Source organism: Kryptolebias marmoratus, linkage group LG4, assembly GCF_001649575.2.
Source record: "Kryptolebias marmoratus isolate JLee-2015 linkage group LG4, ASM164957v2, whole genome shotgun sequence".
NCBI classification, from domain to species: domain Eukaryota; kingdom Metazoa; phylum Chordata; class Actinopteri; order Cyprinodontiformes; family Rivulidae; genus Kryptolebias; species Kryptolebias marmoratus.
Window position 1 is genome coordinate 11,023,516 of NC_051433.1, and position 25,443 is coordinate 11,048,958.

The 25,443-nt window shown below is 42.9% G+C and overlaps 5 protein-coding genes and 1 long non-coding RNA gene across 8 annotated transcripts; 4 read left to right on the forward strand and 2 right to left on the reverse strand.

Annotated features, from left to right (window-relative positions):
* Window positions 1–207: 207 nt before the first annotated feature.
* On the forward strand, window positions 208–1,542 carry tcta (T cell leukemia translocation altered). Its single transcript, XM_017407992.3, has 3 exons — window positions 208–564; window positions 657–708; window positions 903–1,542. The coding sequence occupies exons 1-3, from the start codon at window positions 354–356 to the stop codon at window positions 943–945; spliced, it is 306 nt and encodes a 101-aa protein (XP_017263481.1). The 5' UTR covers window positions 208–353; the 3' UTR covers window positions 946–1,542.
* Window positions 1,297–5,422, reverse strand: glyctk (glycerate kinase). 2 transcript variants are annotated; one of them, XM_017407990.3, is made up of 5 exons: window positions 5,172–5,422; window positions 3,827–4,198; window positions 3,582–3,733; window positions 3,318–3,493; window positions 1,297–3,251 (listed from the first exon to the last, which is right to left on the reverse strand). In XM_017407990.3, exons 2-5 carry the CDS (start codon window positions 4,180–4,182, stop codon window positions 2,361–2,363), a joined length of 1,575 nt encoding a protein of 524 aa, XP_017263479.1. In that variant the 5' UTR covers window positions 4,183–4,198; window positions 5,172–5,422; the 3' UTR covers window positions 1,297–2,360. The 2 variants fall into 2 exon arrangements, with proteins under 2 accessions (XP_017263479.1, XP_017263480.1); XM_017407991.3 differs by lacking the exon at window positions 5,172–5,422 and adding an exon at window positions 4,469–5,137.
* A 54-nt stretch (window positions 5,423–5,476) lies between these two features.
* On the forward strand, window positions 5,477–9,465 carry wdr82 (WD repeat domain 82). Its single transcript, XM_017408431.3, has 9 exons — window positions 5,477–5,858; window positions 6,442–6,539; window positions 6,962–7,028; window positions 7,126–7,225; window positions 7,361–7,477; window positions 7,562–7,717; window positions 7,885–7,954; window positions 8,846–8,988; window positions 9,297–9,465. Exons 1-9 carry the CDS (start codon window positions 5,698–5,700, stop codon window positions 9,324–9,326), a joined length of 942 nt encoding a protein of 313 aa, XP_017263920.1. The 5' UTR covers window positions 5,477–5,697; the 3' UTR covers window positions 9,327–9,465.
* Window positions 9,466–10,366: 901 nt separating this feature from the next.
* On the forward strand, window positions 10,367–17,694 carry LOC108231390 (twinfilin-2). Of its 2 annotated transcripts, none has more exons than XM_025004218.2 (9): window positions 10,367–10,779; window positions 13,196–13,374; window positions 14,735–14,837; window positions 14,926–15,030; window positions 15,176–15,190; window positions 15,295–15,420; window positions 15,510–15,660; window positions 16,668–16,789; window positions 17,094–17,191. In XM_025004218.2, exons 1-8 carry the CDS (start codon window positions 10,683–10,685, stop codon window positions 16,783–16,785), a joined length of 894 nt encoding a protein of 297 aa, XP_024859986.1. In that variant the 5' UTR covers window positions 10,367–10,682; the 3' UTR covers window positions 16,786–16,789; window positions 17,094–17,191. The 2 variants fall into 2 exon arrangements, with proteins under 2 accessions (XP_024859986.1, XP_017263917.1); XM_017408428.3 differs by having other exon boundaries at window positions 10,370–10,779; window positions 14,735–14,830; window positions 17,094–17,694.
* Window positions 17,027–23,517, reverse strand: LOC119616954. Its single transcript, XR_005233060.1, has 3 exons — window positions 23,379–23,517; window positions 17,905–17,946; window positions 17,027–17,196 (listed from the first exon to the last, which is right to left on the reverse strand). It is a non-coding gene; the product is annotated as an uncharacterized LOC119616954 (long non-coding RNA).
* LOC108231178 (cytokine-inducible SH2-containing protein) lies at window positions 22,522–24,825 on the forward strand. Its single transcript, XM_017408084.3, has 4 exons — window positions 22,522–22,658; window positions 22,957–23,079; window positions 23,437–23,585; window positions 23,878–24,825. Exons 2-4 carry the CDS (start codon window positions 23,060–23,062, stop codon window positions 24,411–24,413), a joined length of 705 nt encoding a protein of 234 aa, XP_017263573.1. The 5' UTR covers window positions 22,522–22,658; window positions 22,957–23,059; the 3' UTR covers window positions 24,414–24,825.
* Window positions 24,826–25,443: the final 618 nt, after the last annotated feature.

Here is a 25,443-nt window from a genome sequence, read left to right on the forward strand (position 1 = left end):
CAAGTGCACACCATCACAATAACCCAAGTTTAACAATAAAACAATCTGCAAATGTACATACAAAACAACAACAAAAAAAACTTTTATAACACACAAAAAAACAAGCATGCTATTCAGTTATAAAAAATTATAATTTGTTTTAAATATCTTTAAAGATTGACTAAACAGACTTCAACTGAAGCTTGACGCTGCTCTAGTGTTGGTTGCGTGATGACGTCACGTCCTGTTCCGCGTTGCTAACAGGGAACGGGCTAACTGTGGAGCCCGTTGAACAGAAATGTCCACTGAAGAAGGCTTATAAATGACTCGGAAGACCCGCAGCTGACTCGGTTCGGTCGGTATTATCCCACGCCATGGAGGAACCGTGGGATTTCGAGTTTCTGTCCCGCGTTGCCGACAGCTGCCTGTCGTTCCTGCACGAGTTCGTGAACGACTGGCTGGCCAACGACATGAGGGTCGCTATATTCAAAATCCTGCTCAGCTGGTTGATTTTCAGCCTCGTCGCGATCCACTTCGCGTGGAAAGTCTACGGGAACACGGTGAACGACATGTATTACAGACAAGGTGGGTCCTCGTCGTCCTGTCGGGGACGCTTTGGTCGGTGAAGCAGTCGATGCTAACCTCGTTAGCTTCATATGTGTCTTGTTTACGTTTAGGGTCTGGGCAGAACGGAGGCACACCTGACGCAGCTCCTCACTTGAGCGGCTGGTAGGTGGTCACCTTTTTTTTTTTTTTTTNGGGGGGGGGGGGGCATTATGCTGCTCTTCACCCTGATCCAGTGTGAATTTGACCCCATACAGTGTCAGCGTGTTTCATGCAGTCTGAATGCTTTCTCACTGATTTGCTCGTGGGTCATGCTGTTTATTTTAATGGTTATGTTTCCTGTGTTGTCATTTTTGCAGGGAGAATAAATCAGGAGACACTCTGAAGAGCCATCGAGAGTAACGGGACACTGGTGTTTGGACCAGAGGTCTCAAGAGACACTGAAGAGACATTGAAATGGCTGATGATAAACTCAGTTATTGAAGAAGGTATGAAGATGGATGGCTTCATCTTCTGCCGGTCTCCCATCGAGATATTGGGGTTTTCCTGCATATCAGTTGTGTGATAGTGTTTATAAGATATTTATTTTGGCCTGTGGGCACTGGATTCAAAGTAAAACCTTTCTTTTTAGCAAAATACAAAAAAAAAGGATTTTTTACATAATGGATGACTTTTTTTGCTGTATGTCAGTGGCGTTAATCAAAAAGATTGTCATAGGTTTGCCGTTGAAATAGCTCTAATTTTGGTATGAGATACAAACATTTCTGTTCCAACCTCGTAAACAAGAGAAAATATTTGTTACTAAATTTACACTACGCATGAAACAAAAATTAATAAACCATATTTTTAAGGTCAGGGCACAAAATCTGACTATAGGATTAGCAGAAGTGAATGAAATTAATAAAACGCCTGCTGTGATTGTTAGTAATTTGCTACAGTGAAAAGGGTCGTTTTTATTTCTATTTCATAAATAAAGTGAAAGCACCAAGGAAAAGAAGAGATGTGAAACACGCTCATTATTGTCCTTTATTATTCATTAATAAACATCATATACAGGAAGCATGCTTTCAGTAGGAACCAGTGTTCATGACAGAATCGTCTTGCTTTAATTTATGTAGCTTAAAAATACTTCCTGTGCAAAGTGTAAACAAATATGGCAACCATATATACTCTGTTTATTATAGGCAAAACACTGCATTTATCAAAATCTTTGCAAACATGATCACACTTTTAGGATGTATGAGGTAGGACTGCAATGTTCAGTGGCGTTACGTCACCTGATGATTTAAAAACTGGACGGCATCTGAGTTCCACTACATTCAACAAAATCCTACCCAGCCCGCCATCAACCGTGACAACAAATGAAATGGATGCACCCAAATGCAGAGAAATCCACAGTGGATTTTCTCCCAGCGCTGCTAATAAACCTAATAAGATCACAGTATCGTTAGAATAACTTTAACATACAACAATGTGGAGCAGTCCAACACAACTGTTCAAACGTTAGTGAAAAGATTTGATGAGTACAGTAATTAAAAATACTAACACAGCTTTTAGTGGCATATTCGGTTTTAGCAGTTAATATAAAAAGGTTGGCAATTCTGCAGACATTGGTAAGATTTTTATTTTAAGTGTAAACTCTAGTCTATACTTAATGGTTGCTAGAATTACAAGTAGCAAAACTTGAAAAATTAATGTAGATTTCAAGTATGGGTCAAAATATTTGTGTTCAGCTGAAGAACCATTAAGATATGCAAAATTTAGATTATTTTTTAAAATCGAGATCTGCTGATTTTTTTTTAATATTGTGTATTGAATTAGTTCATTGTAATGGGAATGGATGGAATTATTAGCATATGTACATCCATGACATTAGTGCAGGTTAGGCCAGGAACAAGTAAACGTTGTCCAGCTAAGAGCTGAGAAAAAAAAGTAAAAGAATCGTTGTTTTTGAGGAAGTTATCAACGTTCAGCCCCTGTGTTCGGGCTTCATCGTACAGCCCTGCATCAGTGATGGCCCCTGCTGCCTCAGTGGGTCCATCCTGACCGTCGGTGCCACCACTCAGAAACAAGGGGCCCTTAGGTGGGAGCGCCAGGCCTTTCAACTCCAGCCCCACTCGCAGAGCCAGCTCCTGGTTTCGACCACCTCGACCTTTGCCTGTCAGCTCCACAGTGGGCTCCCCTCCGGCTAACAGACACGTGGCGCCCCAGCCCTCCTTACGCCCGTCGTCCAGTACCTTCATGGTACGGCACAGATCCCAGGTCTCCATCCCTACGTCCGGTCCGAGCTTTAGCATCTCAGCTGCAAGCTCAGGAGGAGGTTCCTCCTGACAGCAGGCAAAGCGAGCCAGAAGGCCATACAGTTTGGAGACGGCTCTCACGTCGCCGCACACGCCCAGTGAAAGCACAACGGGACGGAAACCCAGCTCTCGGGCACGGCGACCCGCATACTTGAGGGCAACGCCGTTGGAGCCGATCACAACATTAAGCACATCTCCTGGAGCGTTGGATTCATCCTTACTCTCTTTCCACCGGGGACCCTGTCTCGCAAGGACATCCCTTACTGAAGTTGGCAGTGTGTCCAGCAGCTTGTAACGTTCAAGAATGGACAAAATTCCTTCGGGCCACACCTCACTTCTCACTGTGGGGCCACTAGCTATCAAGTCAAGGGGGTCCCCGATCACATCGGACAGTATTAGCGCAACCACCTGTGAGGAAGTGAAGGTCAAAAACATGTCTTCCACTCAGTAAGTAGCAAAATTCAGACTTGTTACCTGTGCAGGGTGGGCATGGTATGCGAGCCCTCCACCCTTTAACAAGGAAAGGGCTCGACGCACTTTGTTCAGCTCTTGAATAGTGGCACCGGCAGCTGCGAGTCTGCGAGTTACATCGAATTTCTCTTGCAGTGAGATTGGAGGTATTGGTGCCGGTAATAAAGCAGAGCCTCCACCTAGGGGGAGATAAACCAGGTGTTGGAGGTTACATTGTTATATCTGACGGATAGAGGGGAGGGGGAAAAAAAGGGAAAATAATCAGACCTGAAATGAGTACAAGTAGCAGATCTTTTTCTGTCAGCTCACTGGCTAGCTGCTTGATGCCTTCAGCTGCTCTCTGAGCATCTTCATCGGGTAAGTTATGCTTTGCCCCCTCCATTACTTTGATTCGACTGTTTTCTTTCAGCAGGAGATGGCTAAGAAAAGAATGCAAAACACGACTTATTCTTAGACATGTTTTTTTGGGGGGTAGGATTTTATGTTACTCATACCTTCTGGCATTTTCTTACCCTTTTCCATGCTGCTGTAATGTCTGCTGAATCCCGTGTGGCACACTTATGACTCCTCTCACTAAATGATCGCCCACGATCCGCTCCACCTCGGCAGCCATTCCCAGGACAGCCTTCCCGAAGCCCACCAAGTGCAGGTTGTGTTTGAGCGCGAGTCTGTGCCCGTCGATGACGACTGAATCGTCCTTGCGCTCTACGCTCTGCCTGACCACTGTGTCCGGCTGCACAGCTTCCACTGCGGCGGCAAAGACCTCCCGCGCTCGCGAGTCCATCGACATTTTGCAGAACGCGGGTTTCCACCTCCCCGCGAGGGCCAGAACAGGCTGAGGCCGGAAAAGGGACAGGACGCGGGCCATCGGCAGATAAGGGGGTCTGAAGCATTTAGAGATTCAGACAAAGAATGACAGTAAATCATGTTGAATTAGAAACTTAAGCTGCATCAAGTGTGAAGGTGAATTTCCACACATAATGTACTAAGTCACAGCCCGGCATACTTGTTTGCTTTTAAAACTTAAAAATAAACTAACCTTTAACATCCGTTATTTGAGTTTATGTCAAACCCTTATTTGCATTTTTATTTTCATGTCAGTCAGCTAAAGTGTTTCCCATTTGGGCGTTCTGAGCATTCATGACGCTGCCTACCTGCGTTGGTCGTCAGTGGAGTTTACAGCCTGCAGATTCCTGTGGAAACCAGTTGTTTGTGTTCCAGCTTAACAGTGAAACAAAAATCTGACCTGACATTGATTGGTGCTGTTTAAACTGTGTCTAATGATTAACCTCACAGACCCACAGACCCGTTGTCTGTTACCTGCACTCGCCACTAAATTACAAGAAACACAAGTTCAAGGAATACTATGTGGGTTAAACAAAACTGTTAGTTTAATTACACTTTTGAACAGTATCTGACAGAGAGCTGGTTACATTTAGATTTGAAATAGTATTTAATACAAACTGTCAGTGCTGTAGACTTGTTTGTTGACAGTTGTTAGTGACAACTTTTTATTCAGGTTATGAAATATTTTACAATATTAGGGGATTAATTCTGTATATTGGAGATGATCAGCTTAAAGGAAATAAAGTACAATAGCGTAGAGTTTCAATATTTTAATTGTGCTGTCCTTGTGCATCATAATATGACATTAACTTTACGCCTTTTAGGTAGTAGTGGTTTTAATGTGTCGTTGCCATGACAACAGCTAATTTATTAAACCTTGCGATTATTAATAAATGTGAAATTAGAGCCACTGTGGTAGTAATATATAAATATATATATTTAATGTGTAGGCTGATGACCGCTCATAAAAAGGTCATAACTGCAAACAGACCAGTAAAATGTTGTTTTTACCTCAGATTTTCCTTCTTTGGGGTCAAAAGTCCTTCAACTTTCTTCGTGACTTCTCGCCTTCATTTTGCTGAGCGAGCAAAAACTAACCGATAAAAGCTTTGTCTTCAACAAATAAACAAATTACTGAAGGTATGCGCGTAAGATACTTATTTTTGTTCTTCAGAAAACAAATCAAGACGTGCATAACATAATTATTTCTTCCCAAAACGATGAGCTGTTTATGTTGTTTTGTGAGGCCATCGAACTCTCGCGAGAAGTGCCGCGGTCACGTGGTTGTCGTTCTCTGCGCGCGTCCGGTGACGATATGCGCGTCACCAACGTCGCGAAGAAGGCGGTGTGTTTCCCCTGCTTCCTCTTGCCGTGGAGCGTAACTACCACGGGCGGGATTTCTTTTTTAAAAATAATAATAATAATAATCTTTTTGCATAGCTGCTGCGCGGATTACTACAAGTTCAGTAACAGAAAACTAAACGAGGGCGTTTTTTTCCCCTCACACACACACACACACTCACGGGGACGGGCCACCATGAAGCTAACGGACAATGTGCTGCGGAGCTTCAGGGTTGCTAAGGTGTTCCGGGAGAACTCGGACAAAATCAACTGCTTCGATTTCAGTTCAAACGGAGAAACTATCATTTCCAGCAGCGATGACGACTCTATAGTGCTGTATGACTGCCAGGAGGGAAAGTAAGAGCGGTTTACGCCGAGTTCACACTTTTGTTTTTCATGTTAGCTTGTTGCTATGCTAGCTGCCGAGGCCTGCCGCACTGCGCTGCCCACTGAAATTAACCTGTGTGTTAATTAAATAAAATCTGCTGCTATAATAACCCTGCAGTTTATTAGAATTTTGAATTATGCACCAGTAAGTAAAACCACGTATCTTCATTAGAACATTAATGATAGTTATTTGGAGTATTGTGAATATGAAAGGGAATGAATGAATGAATGGGATTTTCATAAACTTCTCAGGTCCTAATCATAAATGGCTTCTCACTACAAATGCAGAAAAATTTTATTGAAAGTATTTGAGCAACATTGTGTTTAGTTTACAAGACAGTGTTCATTTGCATCATTTCAGTGATTATTTATAATTATAGTTAGTTGCAAACATGCCTTCCCAGATAGTGATGTAGCTTTGTTTAGGATTTTCAGTGAAATAACAAAATGGAAGATCTTTTTCTAGCTTTTGCAGCTGGAAGCAATCTAATGTTGTTTGAGTTTATTAATTGATTGTCCCTTTTGTTTTACCCTGTTTGTTTTTGTGTGTCAGACCCAAGCGGACTCTCTACAGTAAGAAGTACGGCGTGGATCTGATCAGGTACACACATGCTGCAAACACTGTGGTCTACAGCTCCAACAAAATCGACGGTACGTATGTGTAAAGTTGACCCTTTGTTGTTTTCAGTCAGATGTTGGCGGGCAGTGGGGGTTTCAGACACAATCTTAACCCAGCAGATGTGGTTTTCAGCATTTATAAACACGTCGTGCTGCTGCTGGCTGAGCTCCCGTACGCCTGAGGACAGATGCTGCATCGTCTCGTTGCTCGCTGTAGTCTGAGGTAGTTGTTTGTACAGTTTGAGGGTCTGTGATTCTGCCCGATACAGGAGCTAACTGTACAAGTGACTGCCTTGCCCACGGTTGAGTCTACTCATCAGACCTGTTTTTGAACCGCTCGGTGTGTTGATGCAGGCCCTTTTTTTATTTAATTGCCCCCGCTGTCAGCCGTGTTTCCTGCTGCAGGTCGTGTTGGTTTGACACTTGGTTAATGGCGCCTCTCTTTTTCTTTCAAGATACCATCAGGTACCTGTCGCTTCATGATAACAAATACATCCGGTATTTTCCCGGACACAACAAAAGGTGAGGGCTGGATGACGGTTTCTGTATCTGTGAAGTTTGATCCGGTTGTGTTGTGTTTAACGTCGTTCTAATGTGTGTTTGTGTTTGTGGCGAGCAGAGTGACATCTCTGTCCATGTCTCCTGTGGATGACACATTTATTTCAGGCTCATTAGATAAAACCATCAGACTGTGGGACCTGCGGTCACCTAACTGTCAGGTCAGTGTCTAATTTTAACCCGTTTGTCAGAAGTAAGACTTCAAGCTGTGTACAGTGACAATAATAGCTTCTGTTTGTTTTTTTGTGAGCCGTGTACACCTGATACTGATTTTTCCAGTCATTTGTCAATTTTAGGGCCTGATGCATCTGCAGGGGAAGCCGGTGTGCTCGTTTGATCCAGAGGGTCTCATTTTTGCCGCTGGAATAAATTCAGAGATGGTTAAACTGTATGATCTGCGGTCATTCGACAAGGTATAATTCAGGCTGTTTGTTTTTGTATGTTAGCTTATCGGATACATGAAGACAAACAACTAATAAGGAGCTTCTCATCGACAGGGTCCCTTTGCAACATTTAAGCTCCAGTATGATCGGACTTGCGAGTGGACGGGACTCAAGTTCAGCAATGATGGGAAACTCATTCTTCTTTCTACAAATGGCGGCGCCCTCCGCATCTTAGACGCTTTTAAGGGGGCCGTGCTACATTCCTTCGGGGTAAGAGACGAGGCGCCGTCCCACACAAGTTGCAGAAGGAACAGTTTAAAACGAAAGAGTCAAACAAACAGAAATTAGGATTCTTGTCTTAAGACTCTGATTTCTTACCTTTTTTTGAAGGAGCTGTCGATGTGTTCTGTTCATCGCTACCGTTTCTTTACCCACAGGGCTACAACAACAGTAAAGGTGTGATACTGGAGGCTTCTTTCACTCCGGATTCTCAGTTTGTGATGATTGGTAAGTCAAAATTAACACTTATTACCACTTTTACAGAATCTGCAATCGGCCGTTCCTGCACAGATTTAATCAGTTAATGAAGAAAAAGTAAATCTGCAGCACACAATTTAGTTTCTTGTGAACAAAGATATTCTACGGGTTGTTAAAATATGTTTAAGTCAAACAATTGTTTTATTTGTTAAATAAAAAATACATACCAACAAAAAAAGTGTTGTATATCGGCTGCTGGCTGCTCTGATTTCTTAAGATGAATGTCAGTCGTCCTCTAATTAAAAATACTTTATCTTTAATCAACACTGAACCACATTCAGTTAATTGCGGCTCATAATGAAGCTTGTTTTTTTTCCCCCTTCTGAGAACATTTTTAGGCTTGGTTAATCACACGTTTGATCAAATATTACAGAATCTAATTTTATTTAGTGTTTTATTTGATGCAAATTCCTCAAGACTTAGTTAAACTTGGATCAACAAATTAGAACAGGAGTGTCTCTCCTTGTAAAGAAGGTTTTTATTTAGTTTTTATTCCGCCTCAGTTGGACCAGCTTTAAATTTGTTCTGCCTTGAGCTAAACTTATTTCTTATTCTTCCTCATTAATATCTAATAATTGCTTTTTAATGCAGTGATTCATAAAAGATCACCAGCTAGAGAGTGGAGTTTAATTACTTCTTTGTAAGGAATCTCTGAACGGCAGAAGATAATCAAAGTAACAATAATCTGATAAATCCTTTCAGTGTGACTAAGCAAAGATGTATAAAGACAGTTGTGGTTATAAAGGCGAGTGTACTTGGTTGAGTTGTTGTGTTTTTATTAAGTTTAAAGCCTTCGAAATGTAGATTTGTTCGTGATCTAATTTGTAATGAGGCGTGTTCGTGTCAAACGCTCGTTTGTAGGTTCTGAGGACGGAAAGATCCACGTGTGGAACGCAGAAAGCGGCATGAAGGTGGCGCTGTTGGACGGGAAACACACGGGCCCGATCACCTGCCTGCAGTTCAACCCCAAGTTCATGACGTTCGCCAGCGCCTGCTCCAACATGGTGAGCGCCGAAACACGGCTCGGAGCCGAACGAGTCGAAATCTCAGCCTTCAGATCCGAACTTCAGCCTGAAACAAATTAATCCAACCTGAAGTCAAACCTGAGATACAAACGTAGTTACAAATCAAGAAAAGTGGTCAAAGGTTAGCCATGAATTTGGATATTTTGTTATGTGGAGGTAATGTCTTATAGTTACCTTTTTACGAGTCGATTTTTATGTTATTTAAATTCTTATGTAGATTCCAGTCTCACTAACGAGCCCTGTTATGGTTAAAGTGACTCAATATTTTGATATATTTAATTTTCCAGGCCTTCTGGCTCCCCACCATCGACGACTGATGAGGACGGACTGAAGAGGCCGCGGTCAGATCGGATTTCTGTTGTAAATAACGGGACGTGGGAATGGGTCACTTGTTTATAATTTTCTCTTTTTTTTTTTAATTTATATTTAACAATAAAATATTTTGCTTTGTAAAGATGCAGGTTTCGATCATTTCACTTTTATAAACTGTTTCTGAGGCAGCTGGCGTACCCGAGGCATGTTTTTTAGCAGATTTAATTATATTTTGGTTATATTTAGCTGCCGAGGAGGCCGGCTTAAAGTGATTCCTTCACAACAAAGTCAAGAAATAATTATTACTGTTGATTTGGAGGATGTTGGTAAGGAGACGTTTTGTTCTTTTTTTTGTTGTTTTTGTTCCAAGTGTGACGTTCTTTGTCCAGACAGACAACCCGGGTTGTCTGTCTGGAGAATTTGCTCATCGGATTGAGGAGGACATCGTCAGCACAGTCAGGTGTTTCATGACGGCAAAAACATCTTGCTCAATCTGTTGATTGTCAGGAGTTGTCTGACGTGGACGTTGCGTAAAGGTTTCCAAAACGTTGCGCATCCTTTCACTCAAATTAGTCTGCTGAAAGTAAATCACAAGATGGCCGCCTTTGTGATCCATTGTTAAAAACAAATTCATATTTTTAGATCTGTTTAAACTCTAGGTAGAGCATAAATGTTTATTTCTAATCGATGATCATAGGGATGTTTGCTGGTGTAATACATGTAAAACCATCTAACAGTGGATTATCAACTCAATTTTATTTATAAAACACATTTTAAAACCAAAGTGCTGCACATTCAGAGAAAAAGCAAAAAGTATCAAATAAAATAGAAACAGACATAAACCACTTTTAACACAACTCATAAAACAACTTCTGCTGTGTTGGACGCCAGAGGAATATAAAAAGGATTTAAAATCAGACTGTGAAGGAGCCCGTCTGCTTTAGATTTATTCCTTTTGTAACGAGTCACGTGTTGGTGTGAGGTTTGTGTGTCGTCCTGTCCGGCTCTGTGTTGGGTGTTTCACGGGCCACTTTCCCCGGCCTGGACGGTCGGGGAGCTAAATTTGGGAGAAAGCAGATCAAGTTCCCTGTCTGTCCACATGACACTGTCCCACTTAACTTGAGCAACGACCCATTTCGTACAGACGCACACCGCCAGAGCCCAGACTGAGAAATCCTCCAACTTTTACAGTCAGAAAACAGACGCTGACCCTCACCCCGGAGCAGAGGAACACCTTTACTTTGCTTTATTCTGCTGGATTGGACTGAATATTTGGGAGCTTCTGCTTCTGCTTCTTTGTCTACCTTCACCCCCCTCCACCTCCCTCCCTCCGGGCAGGAGAAGGACACCGCTGACCCGCCATGTTTCTCGCGCTGGTGGTGACACCAGAGCTGAGGCAGTTCCTGGCCAAGGCAAGAGGTGGAGCAGTGCGCCTCATCAAGGTCTGCATCCGGGACGGTGAGTGACCCCGGGGTAGGCTGCTCCTCAGAGGGACAACTTTATGTCCTCCCCAAAAAAATTCTGATGAGTCAGATGATTTGAGTATCTAAATTTTTGGGGAGGAAAACTGTAAAAAGTTAGTTTGGTTCATCTGCTCTTTGCAAGAAGCTCCCAAGAGGGCCTCAAAATCTTTAAAGTATTCATGTTTGTGTGTTTTATTTATTATTGGTGTTAGAAAATGTAATAAACCCAAGTGTAACTTAAAGTTTAGCAGCCTTGTTGCCAATGGATGGAGCTGAGATCTCAATAAAATAAGACATTTTTTATGTTAAGTAGGAAAAAAAAGAGAAGATTAAGTGAATAATTGCTTCTTCTTATACAACAGTATCAATCCCTTGAGTTAATGATCAGGCACTGTTTTAATAAAGGCCTGGATATCTGTACAGAAACTATTAAAAGATGGAAAAATAGATGATTCATTGTGTGACTCGGTCTGCACTGGCAGCACAGGAGGCCCGAATTCCCTCCAGTTTAACAAGTCACTTCCTCTGAGCAACGTCGAGGGGATTTAAGATGTGGATTCAGAGGAGCGCAAAGAACATAAAGGGAGCTGTTAAAGAGAAACGAGACATGACAGCTGAGCGGCCTCCATGAGGCAATGGCTTTCTAGGTAACGGATCATCCGTGAGGTGTTTACATCTGACCCACGGCACGCTGTAATACGACTCAAGTCAGAGGCATTCTGGGACAATTTGGGGGTCTATCTTTGTGGGCCGCGGCTGTCACGTCAAACATTTGGTCTGGGGTCGATGTCAGCACAGAGAGGGACGGACAGAGACAGAGAGGGACAGATAGGGACACGACCGGACAGTTCTACATGTCTGCACAGGCTTTGCTGTAAATTTAAATGTGCAAAGGTGCGAAATGTTGTCACTCACTACAACAAACACAGCAGGTCCTTTAAGTTTCCATAACTCTGTTCTTTTTTTAGTCTATTTACCAAAAGTGACACAAATTCCCCTGAATAAATAACAGTTTTGGGCTCCAGATTTAGGAAAGAAAATGTTTAAATCGATTCTTCAAGTTTGTCGGGATTGTTGTTGGAGGATAGCTCATCACATTAGATGTCTTGTTCCTGGGTTGAAACTATAATATCCCAGTTCTTTATAACTAAATGAAAAAGAAGGGGGGGAAAAATATGATCTCAAAGTTTGCTTTCTGTGGTTTGACAGCAAATTTACAAATTTGCCTTTTTTTTTTTTCAGTGTCCGTTTTTTAGTTTTCAAAACAACAAAAAAATGTCAAAAACTCATCCTGGAAGCCACAAAAATAAAGTTTAAAAGGGAATAATGGGCATTTTCTATAGTTTTGCAATAAAAGGAGTTGGGAAACATTTTCTTGCCAGGAACAAAAATCTTGTTCGCAGGGTTGTTGCTCTCATCCTTGCAGGGTTTTTTTATTTTAACTTTTTATTTTTTGGTTATTTGAACTAACATGACTTGACTTGGTTGCTTTCTTTAGAGTATTTGTTCTAAAGTCAAAGGAGAAGCTGGATCTTTAGAGCTGATTTCATCCCTGACATCTGCTCCCACCCCCCCTCAAAGCCCCCCAAAAGATTTTAACTTCAGTAATAAAAATGAAGGATTTACAACATCCGGGTATCCCAACCCCACAGGGTGTAAAAGTGGATGATTAACTTGGTTTCATGCAGACCCGTGAAGCCGGCAGAGAATGGCTGATGGAAAGTATGTGCGTGCAGAGCTGGAATGTGTTGCAGCTCAGAATAGCAACTCGCCCCAAGAGACAGTCGGGAAAAGCCCCCCCTGCACCCCACTAAGGTCATCAGACTTCTGGTTTATGGGTGTTTTTGCAAGAGTTTCGTTCGTGTTTTCAGGCTCTGCCGAGAGATTTAACCCGGGTCAGAAGATATCCCAGCTGATATTAGATTTCACTTTTTCCTTTTTCCACGATGCTCCAGTCCGGACCGACTTACAGAGGACCTAATAATGAGTCCAGAAACTCTTCAGGAGAGAAATAGGAAATAAATTTAACTGTCAAATTAAATATCCAACCTAATTACTGTTTTAAAGTGTCCAAAATGGGAAAAATGCAAATAATTTTTAGAAAACAGCTTTATGTTAAATATATTTGGTTATTTTTTGTTATTATTCTGTTCAAAACCCTGGAAGTAGAATGATTTTTGAATAAAAATAGCAAAAACTTTACCTTTTTTGACAACAAATATTGTGTGCTGTTTTTATATTCCTGTTTTTTACATTTTTAGGTAAATAATACATAAAGGTTGTCCAATCTAAAGAGAGTTTAAGGTCAACTTTAATCTAGTTTTCTTAACCTTCTTACTATGAGCGACGTGAGTCAGACGTGTCGTCGTATTTGGGCTCAGGTATGTGATGAGTGGTGGTCTGATTTTCAGAGCAGCTGGTGCTGGGGGCCTACACAGAGCCCGAACACGACTGGGACCAGGACTATGATCACTTCCTGCTTCCTCTCCTGGACGACCAGGAGCCCTGCTACGTCCTGTACCGGCTCGACTCCCAGAATGCACTGGGCTACGAGTGGATTTTCATCTCCTGGTCCCCTGACCAGTCTCCAGTAAGACGCACAACATGTCCTCCAACTCATTCAGCAGCAAGTCCCAAAGACAAACCGACCGTTCGATTCGAGTTATTTTAGGTGCTTAAAGTTCATCTTTTAAGAGATTTTTGACTCGATTATTCAGTGGATGTCTCAGGTAATGCCTGAGGAATGGAGGAGAAGTGTGCTGGGGCCATTTATTTAAGAACATGGGTGAGGACACGGTAGATTTAGACAAGAGAACACTATTTGTGAGCAGCAGGATGGTTTTATGCCAAGAAAGAGCCCCACAGATCCTATCTTTGCTTTAAGGATGCTGATGGAGAAGTATAGAAAGGATCGGAAAGAGCTTAATTGTGTTTTTGTGGATTTAGATCAAGAAAGCGACAGGGAGCTGAGGGAGGAGCTGTGGTTTTGTGTGAGGACATCAGGAGAGGCAGAGAAGTCTGTACAGGACATGTGAGGACAGCAGTGAGGTGCGCTGTAGGAGGGACAGATAGGTAGTTGCAGTGAGGACAGAGGACACAGAAGACAGAGTTAGTTGGAGGAGGACGACTCGCTGCGGCGACCCCTGAAAAGGGAACAGCTGAACAAAGAAAAATCAGATTTTTGCCCCTTTTCTCACTAGATAATACACGTTCAGAGGCACAAAACATGCGTAAGAAACATGAAATACAGATACAACCTATTGTTATTTAAATACTACGTATGAAAACTGTTGTTTGTGACATTATGAAATTAACAATCTGTAACATATTTATAACAGATTTATATTATGTTATGGCAAAGGCAAACACCAGACTCTTAAAAACATTTTTCTTTTTTTATACGTCATTCATAACATTTAAACATCCTGTGGGAGTTGTTTCTATGTGTGTGGAAAATGAACAGTAACAAGTATCCAACTTTGAAATAAAACAGCATTTACTGGCATCCTAATTTATTAGAGTAAACATAAGAAATAAGCTGGTTTGTTGGATATTTAAATGGGAATTATTGAAGTTTTGTTTTAATTTTACTTCTAACCCTGTCATTGACATTTTATTCACATAAAATCAGACAAGACAACTGCTTTTCTATCGTGGTTATGATTATAAAAATTACTGTTTTTAATGTTAGTGTTGGTCAAAGCTACAAAGAGCAGCATGTGGCCCTGGAGCCACAGGTTGCAAACCCTAAAAAAAACAACTTAACTAACCTTAACTTAATGACCTCAATATTTGCACATTTTTAAAAATCAATGTGTTTCTAAAGATCTAAATCTACACCAATTTATTCCCAAACCAAAAGTATTTTATTTTTAATCTTTCATAGAATCTTGTTTATTATTTACTCAGATTGTACGCAGGTTTCCATCAGCAGTGTTTGATGTTCGCAGGTGAAACAGAAGATGCTGTACGCCGCCACCCGCGCCACGGTGAAGAAGGAATTCGGCGGCGGCCACGTGAAGTACGAGATGTTTGGCACCACAGAGGTCAAAGGTTCCCCCCCCCCCTGCTTGACAAAATGTCTCTAAAGTGCTGCGGTGACGCGCGCCCTAAAACTCTCGTTTGGCCCCCGCGGCTGTAGGAGGACGTCTGCTTGCAGGGCTTCCAGCTGCACGTGTCGTCCTGCTCGGGCCCGGCCCCGCTCACGCCGGCCGAGCAGGAGCTCCAGAGGATCAAAATCACAGAGGTGAGAGGTCAGCGGCGGATAGCTTCGTGCATGAGCCGGTTCCTTTTTTTAACCATGCTGCTGAGGTCTCTGCGCTCATCTTTTATGCATCTCGTGTCACACACACACACATTGGGTAACTTTCTCCTTGTTTTTGTCCTTCCAGGGCCGGGTAAAACAGGTATGTTTGAAAATGATCACTATATGTGGGAGTTCATCCTCGATTCGAGGGGGATCTCTGGACTTTTCGACAATAAAAACGTATCTGTCTGTTGCCCCCTGCAGGTGAAGACGGAGATCAGCGTGGAGAGCAAGCACCAGACTCTTCAGGGCCTCGCTTTTCCGCTGCAGGAGGCAGCCAGAAGAACCCTGCAGCTTCTGGCCCAGAAACGCATCAATTACATACAGCTGGTCAGAAACACGTCCACGTTCACTGAAACCACCACCTAAAAGAGCAGACGCTGAAAAAGCCTTCTCTGCGTTCGCTGTTGTGTTTTCAGAGGCTGGACGTGGAAAAGGAAACCATCGAGCTGGTCCACTCGAACCCTACAGAAACTCGAGATCTGCCCCGCAGGGTTCCCAAAGACACTCCCCGATACCACTTCTTCCTTTACAAGCACTCCCACGAAGGGGACTACCTGGAATCCGTCGGTATGACGCCAAACTCTCGACCCATAACGATCCTCTGTGTCTGTGAACAAGTTCCCCGCACCCGTCCGTGATCCCGGACAGCAAACACTTATTCTCATATCATCCGGAACAGTGTCAGTGTTATAAAAAAAAAAGAAGAAATAAAGTCCAGATTAGTTAAAGCCTATACGTAGCGTGAGATAACACTTCAAATATTGATTTAAAATGTGCGCTCTTTCAAAGGAAATCTTTTATAATCCTCCTAAAAGTTTCAGAAGACGACCTGACTCTGTGACTGCAGAGCCGTGCAGGACGCGGTTTTTCTCCATTAAAACAGGCAAAACATTTTCAGGAAAAAAGCAGTTCCAGGAAAGGCAAGCCGCTTCAAGATTTTCATATTTGGTTCAGGGTTGATGAGGCTTTCCCTCCTGTTCAAGTCAGTCAAGTAGACATCTGCGTCCTTAGAGCAGGGATTTCCACAACACAAACACGTCTGTTATATATATATTATATATTTATATTGTTCCTTTCCTTAAATTCTAACATGTACTGTAGGTAATGAAATTCCTAAAGTCTTTAATTTTTTTAAAATCCTAGATTAATTTCTATGACACTGGCCTTCTGACACTGAACTCCAGGTGTTTTTCTTTTGTTTTGTGAAAACTTACTCAGCTTTTTCTCAAATCCAGTCAAATGATTTCACTGTTTAAGAGCTGATTTAAGAAGCTGTTTGTGTTGCATTCAGGTTTTTTCCCCTCACATTAAATTAAAAATGAAAAATCCATAGCTCAGAATCTACATTTAATATGTAAATTCAGGAGTTAAACAGTTTGCAAAAACTTGTGCTCTGCATTTATGTAAATTATACACACTGCAGTTGTTTTGTTCCTTTTACAGAAACATAGCTCTCTGCTGTTTTTGCTTACTGATGCGTAGTAGCCTAAAATATATTACGCAGCGGATCTGTTGTCAAATAAAATGGGTGCAGTTTGACTTTTCTGACTGTGGCGATGCGTCTCCTCCCACAGTGTTTATCTACTCCATGCCAGGATACAGCTGCAGCATCAAGGAGCGGATGCTGTACTCCAGCTGCAAGAGTCGGCTGCTGGAGGACGTGGAGAAAGATTATCATCTGGAGATAGCTAAAAAGGTAACAGACGGGACTGAACATTAAGGTGCGTGGTTCTTACTCAGAGTGTTTTCATGGATATTACCGACTTACTGAAACTGTAAATAATTCAAATAAAATGAAACATGGTGACATCTGCTTCTATCTGACTGGGAGTCATTGTCACTAAAACCTAAAGGCGGCTCAGGAGCAAAATCTGCAACAAAATGGTTCATTAAAGTCAAAGTTATTGATGTGCAGTGATTTTTTTGGGGGGGGTCTGGTTTCTACATCCGGTCCACCTGCATTCCGACTGCTCTCTTTTTCTGTCTGCATCAACATGCAGCTGGAGATCGACAACGGAGACGAGCTGACGGAGGAGTTTCTGTACGAGGAGGTCCACCCCAAGCAGTACGCCCACAGGCAGGCCTTCGCGAAGCCCCGCGGCCCTGCGGGGAAAAGAGGACACAAGCGTCTTATTAAGGGGACAGGAGAGGCCATTCACGACAGCTAGGAGTGGACGGGATAGTTTACAGTAACGTCTGCACTTCCTGGCCTTCCTTCCCGTTTCCCCTCCAGCTCAGAGAGGGATGCCGGCCCTCTGCTGTGTGTGTGCTGAAACACGGGTTTACTTTTGATTCGTTTGTGCTGATTAATAATCTCTGATCAGACTCTGTCGGTCAGTCTGGGATAATGTTTTACAGGTATATTCAGGAAATGGAAAAAACATATAGAGGCATTTAGAAGGGACTCTTGTTATTAATATAAGATAATCTGTTTTTCAGACTTTCCAATCTGCAGTTTACAGAAGAATAAAACCAGTACTCACGTGTGAATACATAAATTAACGGTTCATTCAGCCCTGTTGTTAACTTTTGTATCAACAATGTTTGTAAGAATGTATCCACGGAAGAATAAATTGTCAATACAGTTTTGTTTAAACTGTGGGCTTAGATGTTTGTATTTTTGCTGCTTGCAAAAAAAAAAAGGTCAGCTTGCTCTGACTTATGCTAGTAAACACAACCAGACAGCTCGACGCACTAAAGAGTCTGAAGGATTGCACTACAATAAATTATTTCAAGCTTCAGTTTATTTATTTCAGAAAAGGGAAAATGTACATTTAACCAAGATCGAAACGAGTCAAATGTAAAACGTACCTGAGTTAGCCAAGGACTAGTTTTTGTTTTCAGTCCCTCGCTCTAAAAGAAGCACAAGAACAACAAAATCAGCAGACATTAAGGATTAAAATATTACCTAATCTGCACAAAGATAATCTGCTACAAAGTGGATTCAAACTGTTACAATCTGCTCTTTTTAGCAGGACAGCTTCTGTCGAAAGAGCTTGAACAATTAATATCTTACCTGCTGTACATGGCTGCCTGAACGACCTCAGTTTGACGAGCTAACGGCTAGTCTGAGCGGCAACAAAACCCCAGTGGAATGATATTAAAACAACTCCGCCTGTAAATATTTGGCAGCTGCTCATGTGAGCACTGATTTATAAACACAGGTCGTGACAGCAGCAGCGGCTAGCTGTAGCAATTCTGGTGCGCTTCTGGCATCAATATAATTATTTTTGTCATAAAATCATGCAATACTAAATTGACAGCGGAGGAAAAAGTTCATAAAACACCCATAAGGAAGGCAGAAATCAACCTGACCACCTATTGGTCAGTGATCAGAAATAATTCAGAGCCTTTATGGTGTTACTGAATGGAACTGCTGCTGTTTCTAAGAAGATTTGTGATTTGGTTCTGGCCGTCGACCCAAAGTACGAGATTTATTACTTTTCTCCAGGAGGAGGATAATAAGTCATGTTAGCAGCTCTTACATAAAACAACCCAGTTTCATAAAAAGGTGTAAAATCTTGATGTCGAAAATCTCCTAAACTGTAAAGTTCTACCAAAAACGAAAAGCGCTAAGGCAATAAAATAAATAAATGTATTATTTTTTTTGTTAAATAAGTGCTCCTTTTCAATTTGGTGCTGAAAACACGGATAAAGAAATTAAGAAGCTTTAAGCTAAAAGGAAGAAGAAGAAGAAGAAAAAACCCTTGTAAGAAGATTTCATAGCTAATTTAATTTGCATCAAGTAGATAGAGTTATAATAAAAAACCATCTTGGGAAAGCTGTGGTTCTTTGAAGTAAGGACAGAGAAAGGCTCGATCTGTGAAAGGAAACAAATTGGCAGAGAAATGAAAACTTTTTATCATCTGTGGTCCATTAAACCATCAAAAAAAAAAAAGCAGAATAATCTCAGGAACACTCTGTTGGGGGGGGGGGGGCAGTGTACAGCCCTCACACATCAGCCACATTCAGAGCAGATGTGGATCTGTAAAAAAATAAAATAAAAGTACTTCATTGGCTCGGAAACACTGAGAGCCATTATGAGAAACTGTCCTGGGGTCTGTCAAAGCAAAATGTGAAAGTCTTCTTGGAAAACATGAACTAAATCCTCCCAGCTACAGAGGAAAAAAAAGGGACCATCTGGCTTTTAAAAAAATAATAAATAAAAGGCAGGAAACGGCCGAAGAGCCCATATCTGCCGCGGTATGAGGGTGCGGGAGCTCCATCATATCATTCATATCACAGAATAATAAACAGGTTCCTCCAAAATGTCCCGCTGCCGTTCGGGCTGCAGGGTTTTCAACGAAGGTCTTGTTTAGACCAAATAAAACCCAGATCCGTGCATGCTGCAGAATAAAATGTCACATATGAAAGCAAGGAAAGCTCGACTTGAACCCTGTTACTCTGAATTAAACAGCAGGTTTCAGCTCGATATCTGAAAAAAAAAACTGAACTGCTGAAGCCAACCAGCTGCGGCAGCCATCTTAAATCAGCTGGACCCAGCTAGAGAACGAGTCCTCTGCTTCGTAAGATATTTTGCTAACAGACTGCAAGCCAACGACACGTGTGCTCACGCAGGCGGTGACGGGATCGCCTGGCTGTCTTGGAATCAGAAAAAAAGCTGACATTAAGTAAAAACCGTTTGGTTTGGTGTTATATTTGCAGACGCACACTGTTTTTTTTTTTTTATCCACAATCTGAGCAATAACTCAGCATTAAAGATGAGGTTGTGAAATTAGCACCACTGCAAAGTCAGAACGCAGCGATTCTTGGATTTATTCTTGGATTCTTTGACATTTATTTGACTCCAGATGGTCTGAACTGCAAATATTTCAGTTTTGTTTCGTCACAGCCGTTCTTATTCCTGCATCTTGGGCCAACAACAGAATAAACGATCTGAGCAAATGCACCTCTTTTCACTCCTCGTACCGAGAACCTTTTTATTTCTGGGAGCGATGTGAGCAAAAGCAGATTTCCTACGGCTCCAATAAAGAGTGGCGTATCAGAAGCGAAAGCTGCTGATTCGTTTCAATCTGTGTCAGAGTAATGAACCGAGTCCACACTGTGCCTCGCAGCAGAAGCTTCACCCTTAACATCCATTAGTCTTAACATTTTATTTTTTTCTTCCAAGAGTGGAGGTTTTTTTTTTATTTATTAAACACACACAAAAAGTCAAATAAACTAAGCAGCAGTCGGCTGAAATCATCACCGAACACGATCTCTGCGCCTGCTGAACAAGGTTTCTCTTTTCTCCAAACTCACAAAGGAGGAATTTGTGTCGCACATTCCACATATTTCCTAAGAACACCCTTGAAATGTTCTCTTCCTCGACACCGAGGGAGGACAACAGTCGCTCGCTTTATTCCTGGCTGAACCCTTTTCTGAGTAAATTCTGGGTATGCGGAGTGATTACGCAGGAAAAGTTTGACAGATTCGAATTATAAGCAAGCACGTGTGGCCTTGTGTTGGCTTGTGGAGAGATTGTCAGAAAAAAAACAACACCACCATGTAGTGGAAACTAACAATCAAGCATTTACAAGAAAATATTTGTGCACATGGTGGGGAGTCGGCTTTGAATAGCTAGTGGAAAAAAAAAAAAAAAAAAGATTTACAAGAATATTTCAGCTCAGAGGCTGTTTCGCTCCAGATTTCTGATAATTATGTACTTACTGGGATACTAAAAGCAGCAGACATCCTCAACAATACCTGGGATCTGTTCATGAATGGAGAATATAACAATAAAAGTGCAGGACCTCAGTGATTTTATTTGTATTTCTGAGCCGAAACACAACCTGTGGCCTGACCCGGGCTCGAAGGAAGGCGAAGAGAAGCGGCGTTCTTCGGGGTTCCTTAGAGAACGAGGAGTCTTTTTTTAAAAAAAAGCCCCTGAGACGTTTCCAGTTGGCCCCAGTTAATAATAAATGTGTCAGGTCAGAATGAGAGCTGCTGTGGTCTTCGTCCGCTCTGTAATTAAACGCTCGTTGGGAAGAAAACGTTCGACGCACTTCTCAGATGAGAAAGCAGTCTGCATCCTTACTTCCCCGGATTCAAACCGGAGCAGGAGCGTTTAACCATTAGCTGCTGCTCAATAAATTCTTTGTTGTCAATTATTGACCCAGAGACGAGAAAGAAAAGGAAACTGCAAGTGTTGACTTTTAAGGAAGTGCATGACAAAGGGAAAAAGGAAGATCTTGTCATTTGAACTTTTATTGACACTGAAATTAATATAACTTATAAGTGCACCAACATGCAGGAAAAAAACATGAAGTCCAAACTCCTGTTTTTCCTCCAGCTCGTGGTTCTGCAGCGTCGTCCTTGTGAGCGCAATGATTTGCTCAGAAATATCAAATTCGACATCGAACTCGTTCTGTCTCACCAGGTTCTGATCTTTAAATCTGCCACCTAAAGCACAATTTATATAAACCTTTTTTTTTCCTCCCCTTTTTCTTTGCGTGAGCCAGAAAGGCATATTTGTTCAGCGACATCCTGCAGGGATAGATAAAGTCCACAAGACTTCTTAGAAAACGAGCTCATTCCAGGATTCCTGGGAAAAGGTTAAGACGCCCCTCTTTGAGACCAGCAGCCCTTTTTCTTTTCGGTTTTTAAAACAAAACAAAAGAAGAAAAAATGCCTGTGACTCCAGCATGTGGTGTGTCAAAACACTGCATTTGAACATAATGAGAGATGGTTCAAATTATATAGCTGGGAGAAATATTTTGAAAACTTTTTCCCTGAACAGGATGTCCTTCGGATTTCTAACAATGCAGGAAAGAAGCCATCAAACATCTATTTAGACTTGACTCGGTGATAGTAAATATAGTGGGTACCTACTGTGGAGGCAGGAGGGTTAAACAAAAAGGCCGAGGCTAAATATCCAAGATAGGTTACCTAGAAGGAAATGTGAGAGAAGATAACGTGAGAAGTGGTGGAGAAAGTGAAATAAAAAAAATCCTCCCAGGCCCAACAACACAGCTTTGTAGTTTAGCCTATATTCTGACACAAAAACAACTTGTTTTCTTTAGTCTGAAAGCTCTGAACCTCCACGAAAAGCTGCAGCCGCATCTTTCCAAACAGGATCGAGGGAAATCTATATTACTGGAAATAGCCTGTGTGCTCTCCTATTATCTTTAATGCCGAGGCGGCGAATTTCCCAGAATGAGGGCTCTGTCAGGGCCGCCCGGCGGGGCGGAGTCAGGCCCTGCAATTATTCCTGGAAAGCCAGTAGGCAGAAGCTGCCGCGCGCGCGGACGGTTCCTGGGAGAGAGAGAGAGGGAGAGAGAGGGGGAGAGAGGGGGAGAGAGGGGGAGAGAGCGCGCGCGTCATTTTTTTTTTTTTTTTATGTTTTCAGCGAAGGCTTTGAAAAAGAGCCGCGCGTGGGAGGAGAGAAAGAGAGAAAGGGTAATAAAAAAAAAAAGAAAAAGAGTGAGCGGCGGACTGAAGGTATCCGCGCGGCGCAGGTGAAAAGCGGAAGCGTTGTTTCAGCGAGAGCGGCGCGGCAGCCGCGCGTGACGTCAGAGGCAGAGCCGGTGCAGCGAGGAGTTCTGAGAACCGACTTCTAGGAAACGGTAAATTTTAAAAGCCAAGCCTTCAAGCCTCCGTCCTTCACACGTCTGGATCCCACTCTGGCGACAACACACTCCGGAGCGCTGCCGTCTCGCAGCTGATCGTTTGATTTGATCTCAACCTGCTACGCTTCTTCTTCTTCTTCTTTATTTTGTTATTTTTAAAAACACACAGGACAGAGTCGCTGTTTGTGACAGGAGCATTTCCTGGTTGTCTTCGACGAGCTCTGCGTGTCTTTGTATCGCTTCTCTTCACAAAAACCAACCTTACAAGCTTCTTCTTTTTTTTTTTTTTTTAAAGGAAATATTCCTCTAAAAGCAGCTGTTTCCGAGCTTCTCTTTATGATCTGGTTATTTCCTGAAGAGCACTAACAGGATTTCTCCCCTCCAGAGGATTTATTAGTATGATTCTTTGTGAACGCGGGTGAGTAGACTTTTCTTTGTTTCCTTGATCTCATTTCACATATCTGTCATAGTTTGGGCTCATCAGAGAACAAATCTGTCCTGCTTGTGTGCTCTATAATAACAATATTAATGAGAAGAATTCATTTCTGAGTAAAAAGAACGAAGAAAATGCTGTCCTGAAGGTAGAAACAATTAGTCTGATTCCAGGAATTAAAAAAAGAAAAAAAAGGTCTTAGATTTCTTGGAGAGATTTCTCAATAAATAAGAAAAGCACAAAGAAGAAACGAGCGACCGACGAGACTGTACGAAAAAGCTCACCGTGTTTATATTTCACGGCGGACTGATTCCACCTCTCCCCCCTCGTCTCGTTTTCCAGCCCCAGGACTCTGAGCACCGAAGGCCCTCGGGGTATGAGGGAAGGAGCCGTGCCCCCTCCTTCGTGCCTTCAACGCTCGGCTCAGACGTGGGACCCCGTGAAGGAGCTGACGGCGATCGGCCTGAACCTGTGCTATCTGGAAAACTCAGGTACTGAAGAAAGAAAGAGTGTTGGATTTTCATCTGTCAATCCTAAAGTGTGTGTGTTTTTTTTCTCCTCCCTCGCTGGTTAATTCCTGCTTACTTTGGTGTGGGCTCGGCCCGTTAAAACGTGCTTGTACTTGATTCTGCTCCGGGCTTGTGCTGCTGCTGTTTAGTTTAGCAGCTCGCCGATATTCTTTCATGTCAGCTGGCGTCTGTCGGTGTAAACACAAAGCAAGCCGTTGTTCTGTGAATTTCCCCACCTCCGTTCTCGAAGGCTAACGCTCAGGCTTGTGTGCAGGATGGTACTGGGGAGCCCTGACGGCGGCCCAGGCCCACGCTGCCCTCCAAGGAGCGTCGGAGGGGACCTTTCTGGTCCGCGACAGCAGCCACCCCATGTACATGCTGACGCTGACAGTCAGGACGGCGCGCGGCCCCACGAGCATACGGATCCAGTACAGCGACACCCAGTTCCTGCTGGACTCCAGCTCGCCGGCCCGCTCCAGCCTCTCGTCCTTCCCCAACGTGTCCAGCCTGGTGCAGCACTACATGGGCGCGGAGAGGAAGGCGGCGGCGGCGGAGGAGAAGAAGAAGGCGGCGAAGGAGAAGGAGGGGAAGGAGGAGGAGGAAGAGGACACGTGGAAACCTTCGGAGCACGGTGTTCAGGACGTGCCCGTGGTGCTGAAACTGAAGCGGCCGGCGTACATGCCCTGGAGCCTGCCCTCGCTGCAGCACCTCACACGCCTCGTCATTAACCGGCACACCGACTGCCCCGACGAGCTGCCCATCCCGAGACCCATGCAGCGTTATTTAAAGGAATACCCCTTCAAGGTATGAGAGACCGGACCTGGGGAATCAGTGGGGGAGGTCAGTCGATTCGACCCGTTTGGCTGATTTTAAGGGAAGGGAAAAAGGAAAAAGGACAAAAACCTTTGAGCAGGTCCTTGGTGCCTGTAGAGGCCAGTCAAAAGAAAAAAATGTATCTGACAAAAATTCAAGCTCGGACTGACGTGTTGAGAAACGGCCCGGGAGAAGGGATGGAACGCAGTACTGTAACCGTAATTACTTTTAACCATGGATGTGGAGTTTAAACCGAACTCCTGCATGTACATATTGTTTCTAAGAAATACACTGATTTCATTCAGACATATTTTATGTCATTTTATTGTTTTTTTTTCTCAGCAAAGCGTTTTGTACTTTTTACATGTGTAAATATTTCTAATAAAATGCACATTTGAAAACAAACAAACAAAAAAAGCGAAAAAGAAGTTGCTATCTTTGTTTCCCTTTTTATATCTCCTGTTGCTTTAAAAGAAAGCAACAGGAGGAAAGAAACAGTCATTAACAATCACATGCTGACTGCTCTTGTGACACTTGTTGCGAAACGTTTTCACCACAAATCACCTTTGAGACACAAAGGCTCGGTGGCCTTTGAGCTTTTAATTTTGAGGGAAAAGCAAATTGTGTGAGGAAGTAAAAGGGCCACATCGTGTGTGTGTGTGTGTGAGAGAGTGTGTTTTGCTCAACAATGCATATGGCCTGCATCTGAGTCAGCGGGGTGGACAAGCGGAGGGGAGGATCGTTCATCAGCAGATTCACAGAACTACTGAACGCTTCCTGGGAGGAGTGAGGGCGATTCCGAGAGGGAGCGTTCTAAGAAAAGCTGCGGTAATTACCTTCAGGTCTGAGGCTGCTTTTGTGCCGCCGTGCTCGCCGTTTTATTGTGAGACGGGGCGTGATCACGTCTGCTGCCAGGTGAAAAGTGCAACTGTGACATGAGAGCTGTTGGAGACTTTTTGTTGTCGTTTGTTTATTGGGGATCGTATTAGAGCCAGCCTGGCGGCTCGGTGGGGGCAGGAGGGGGAGG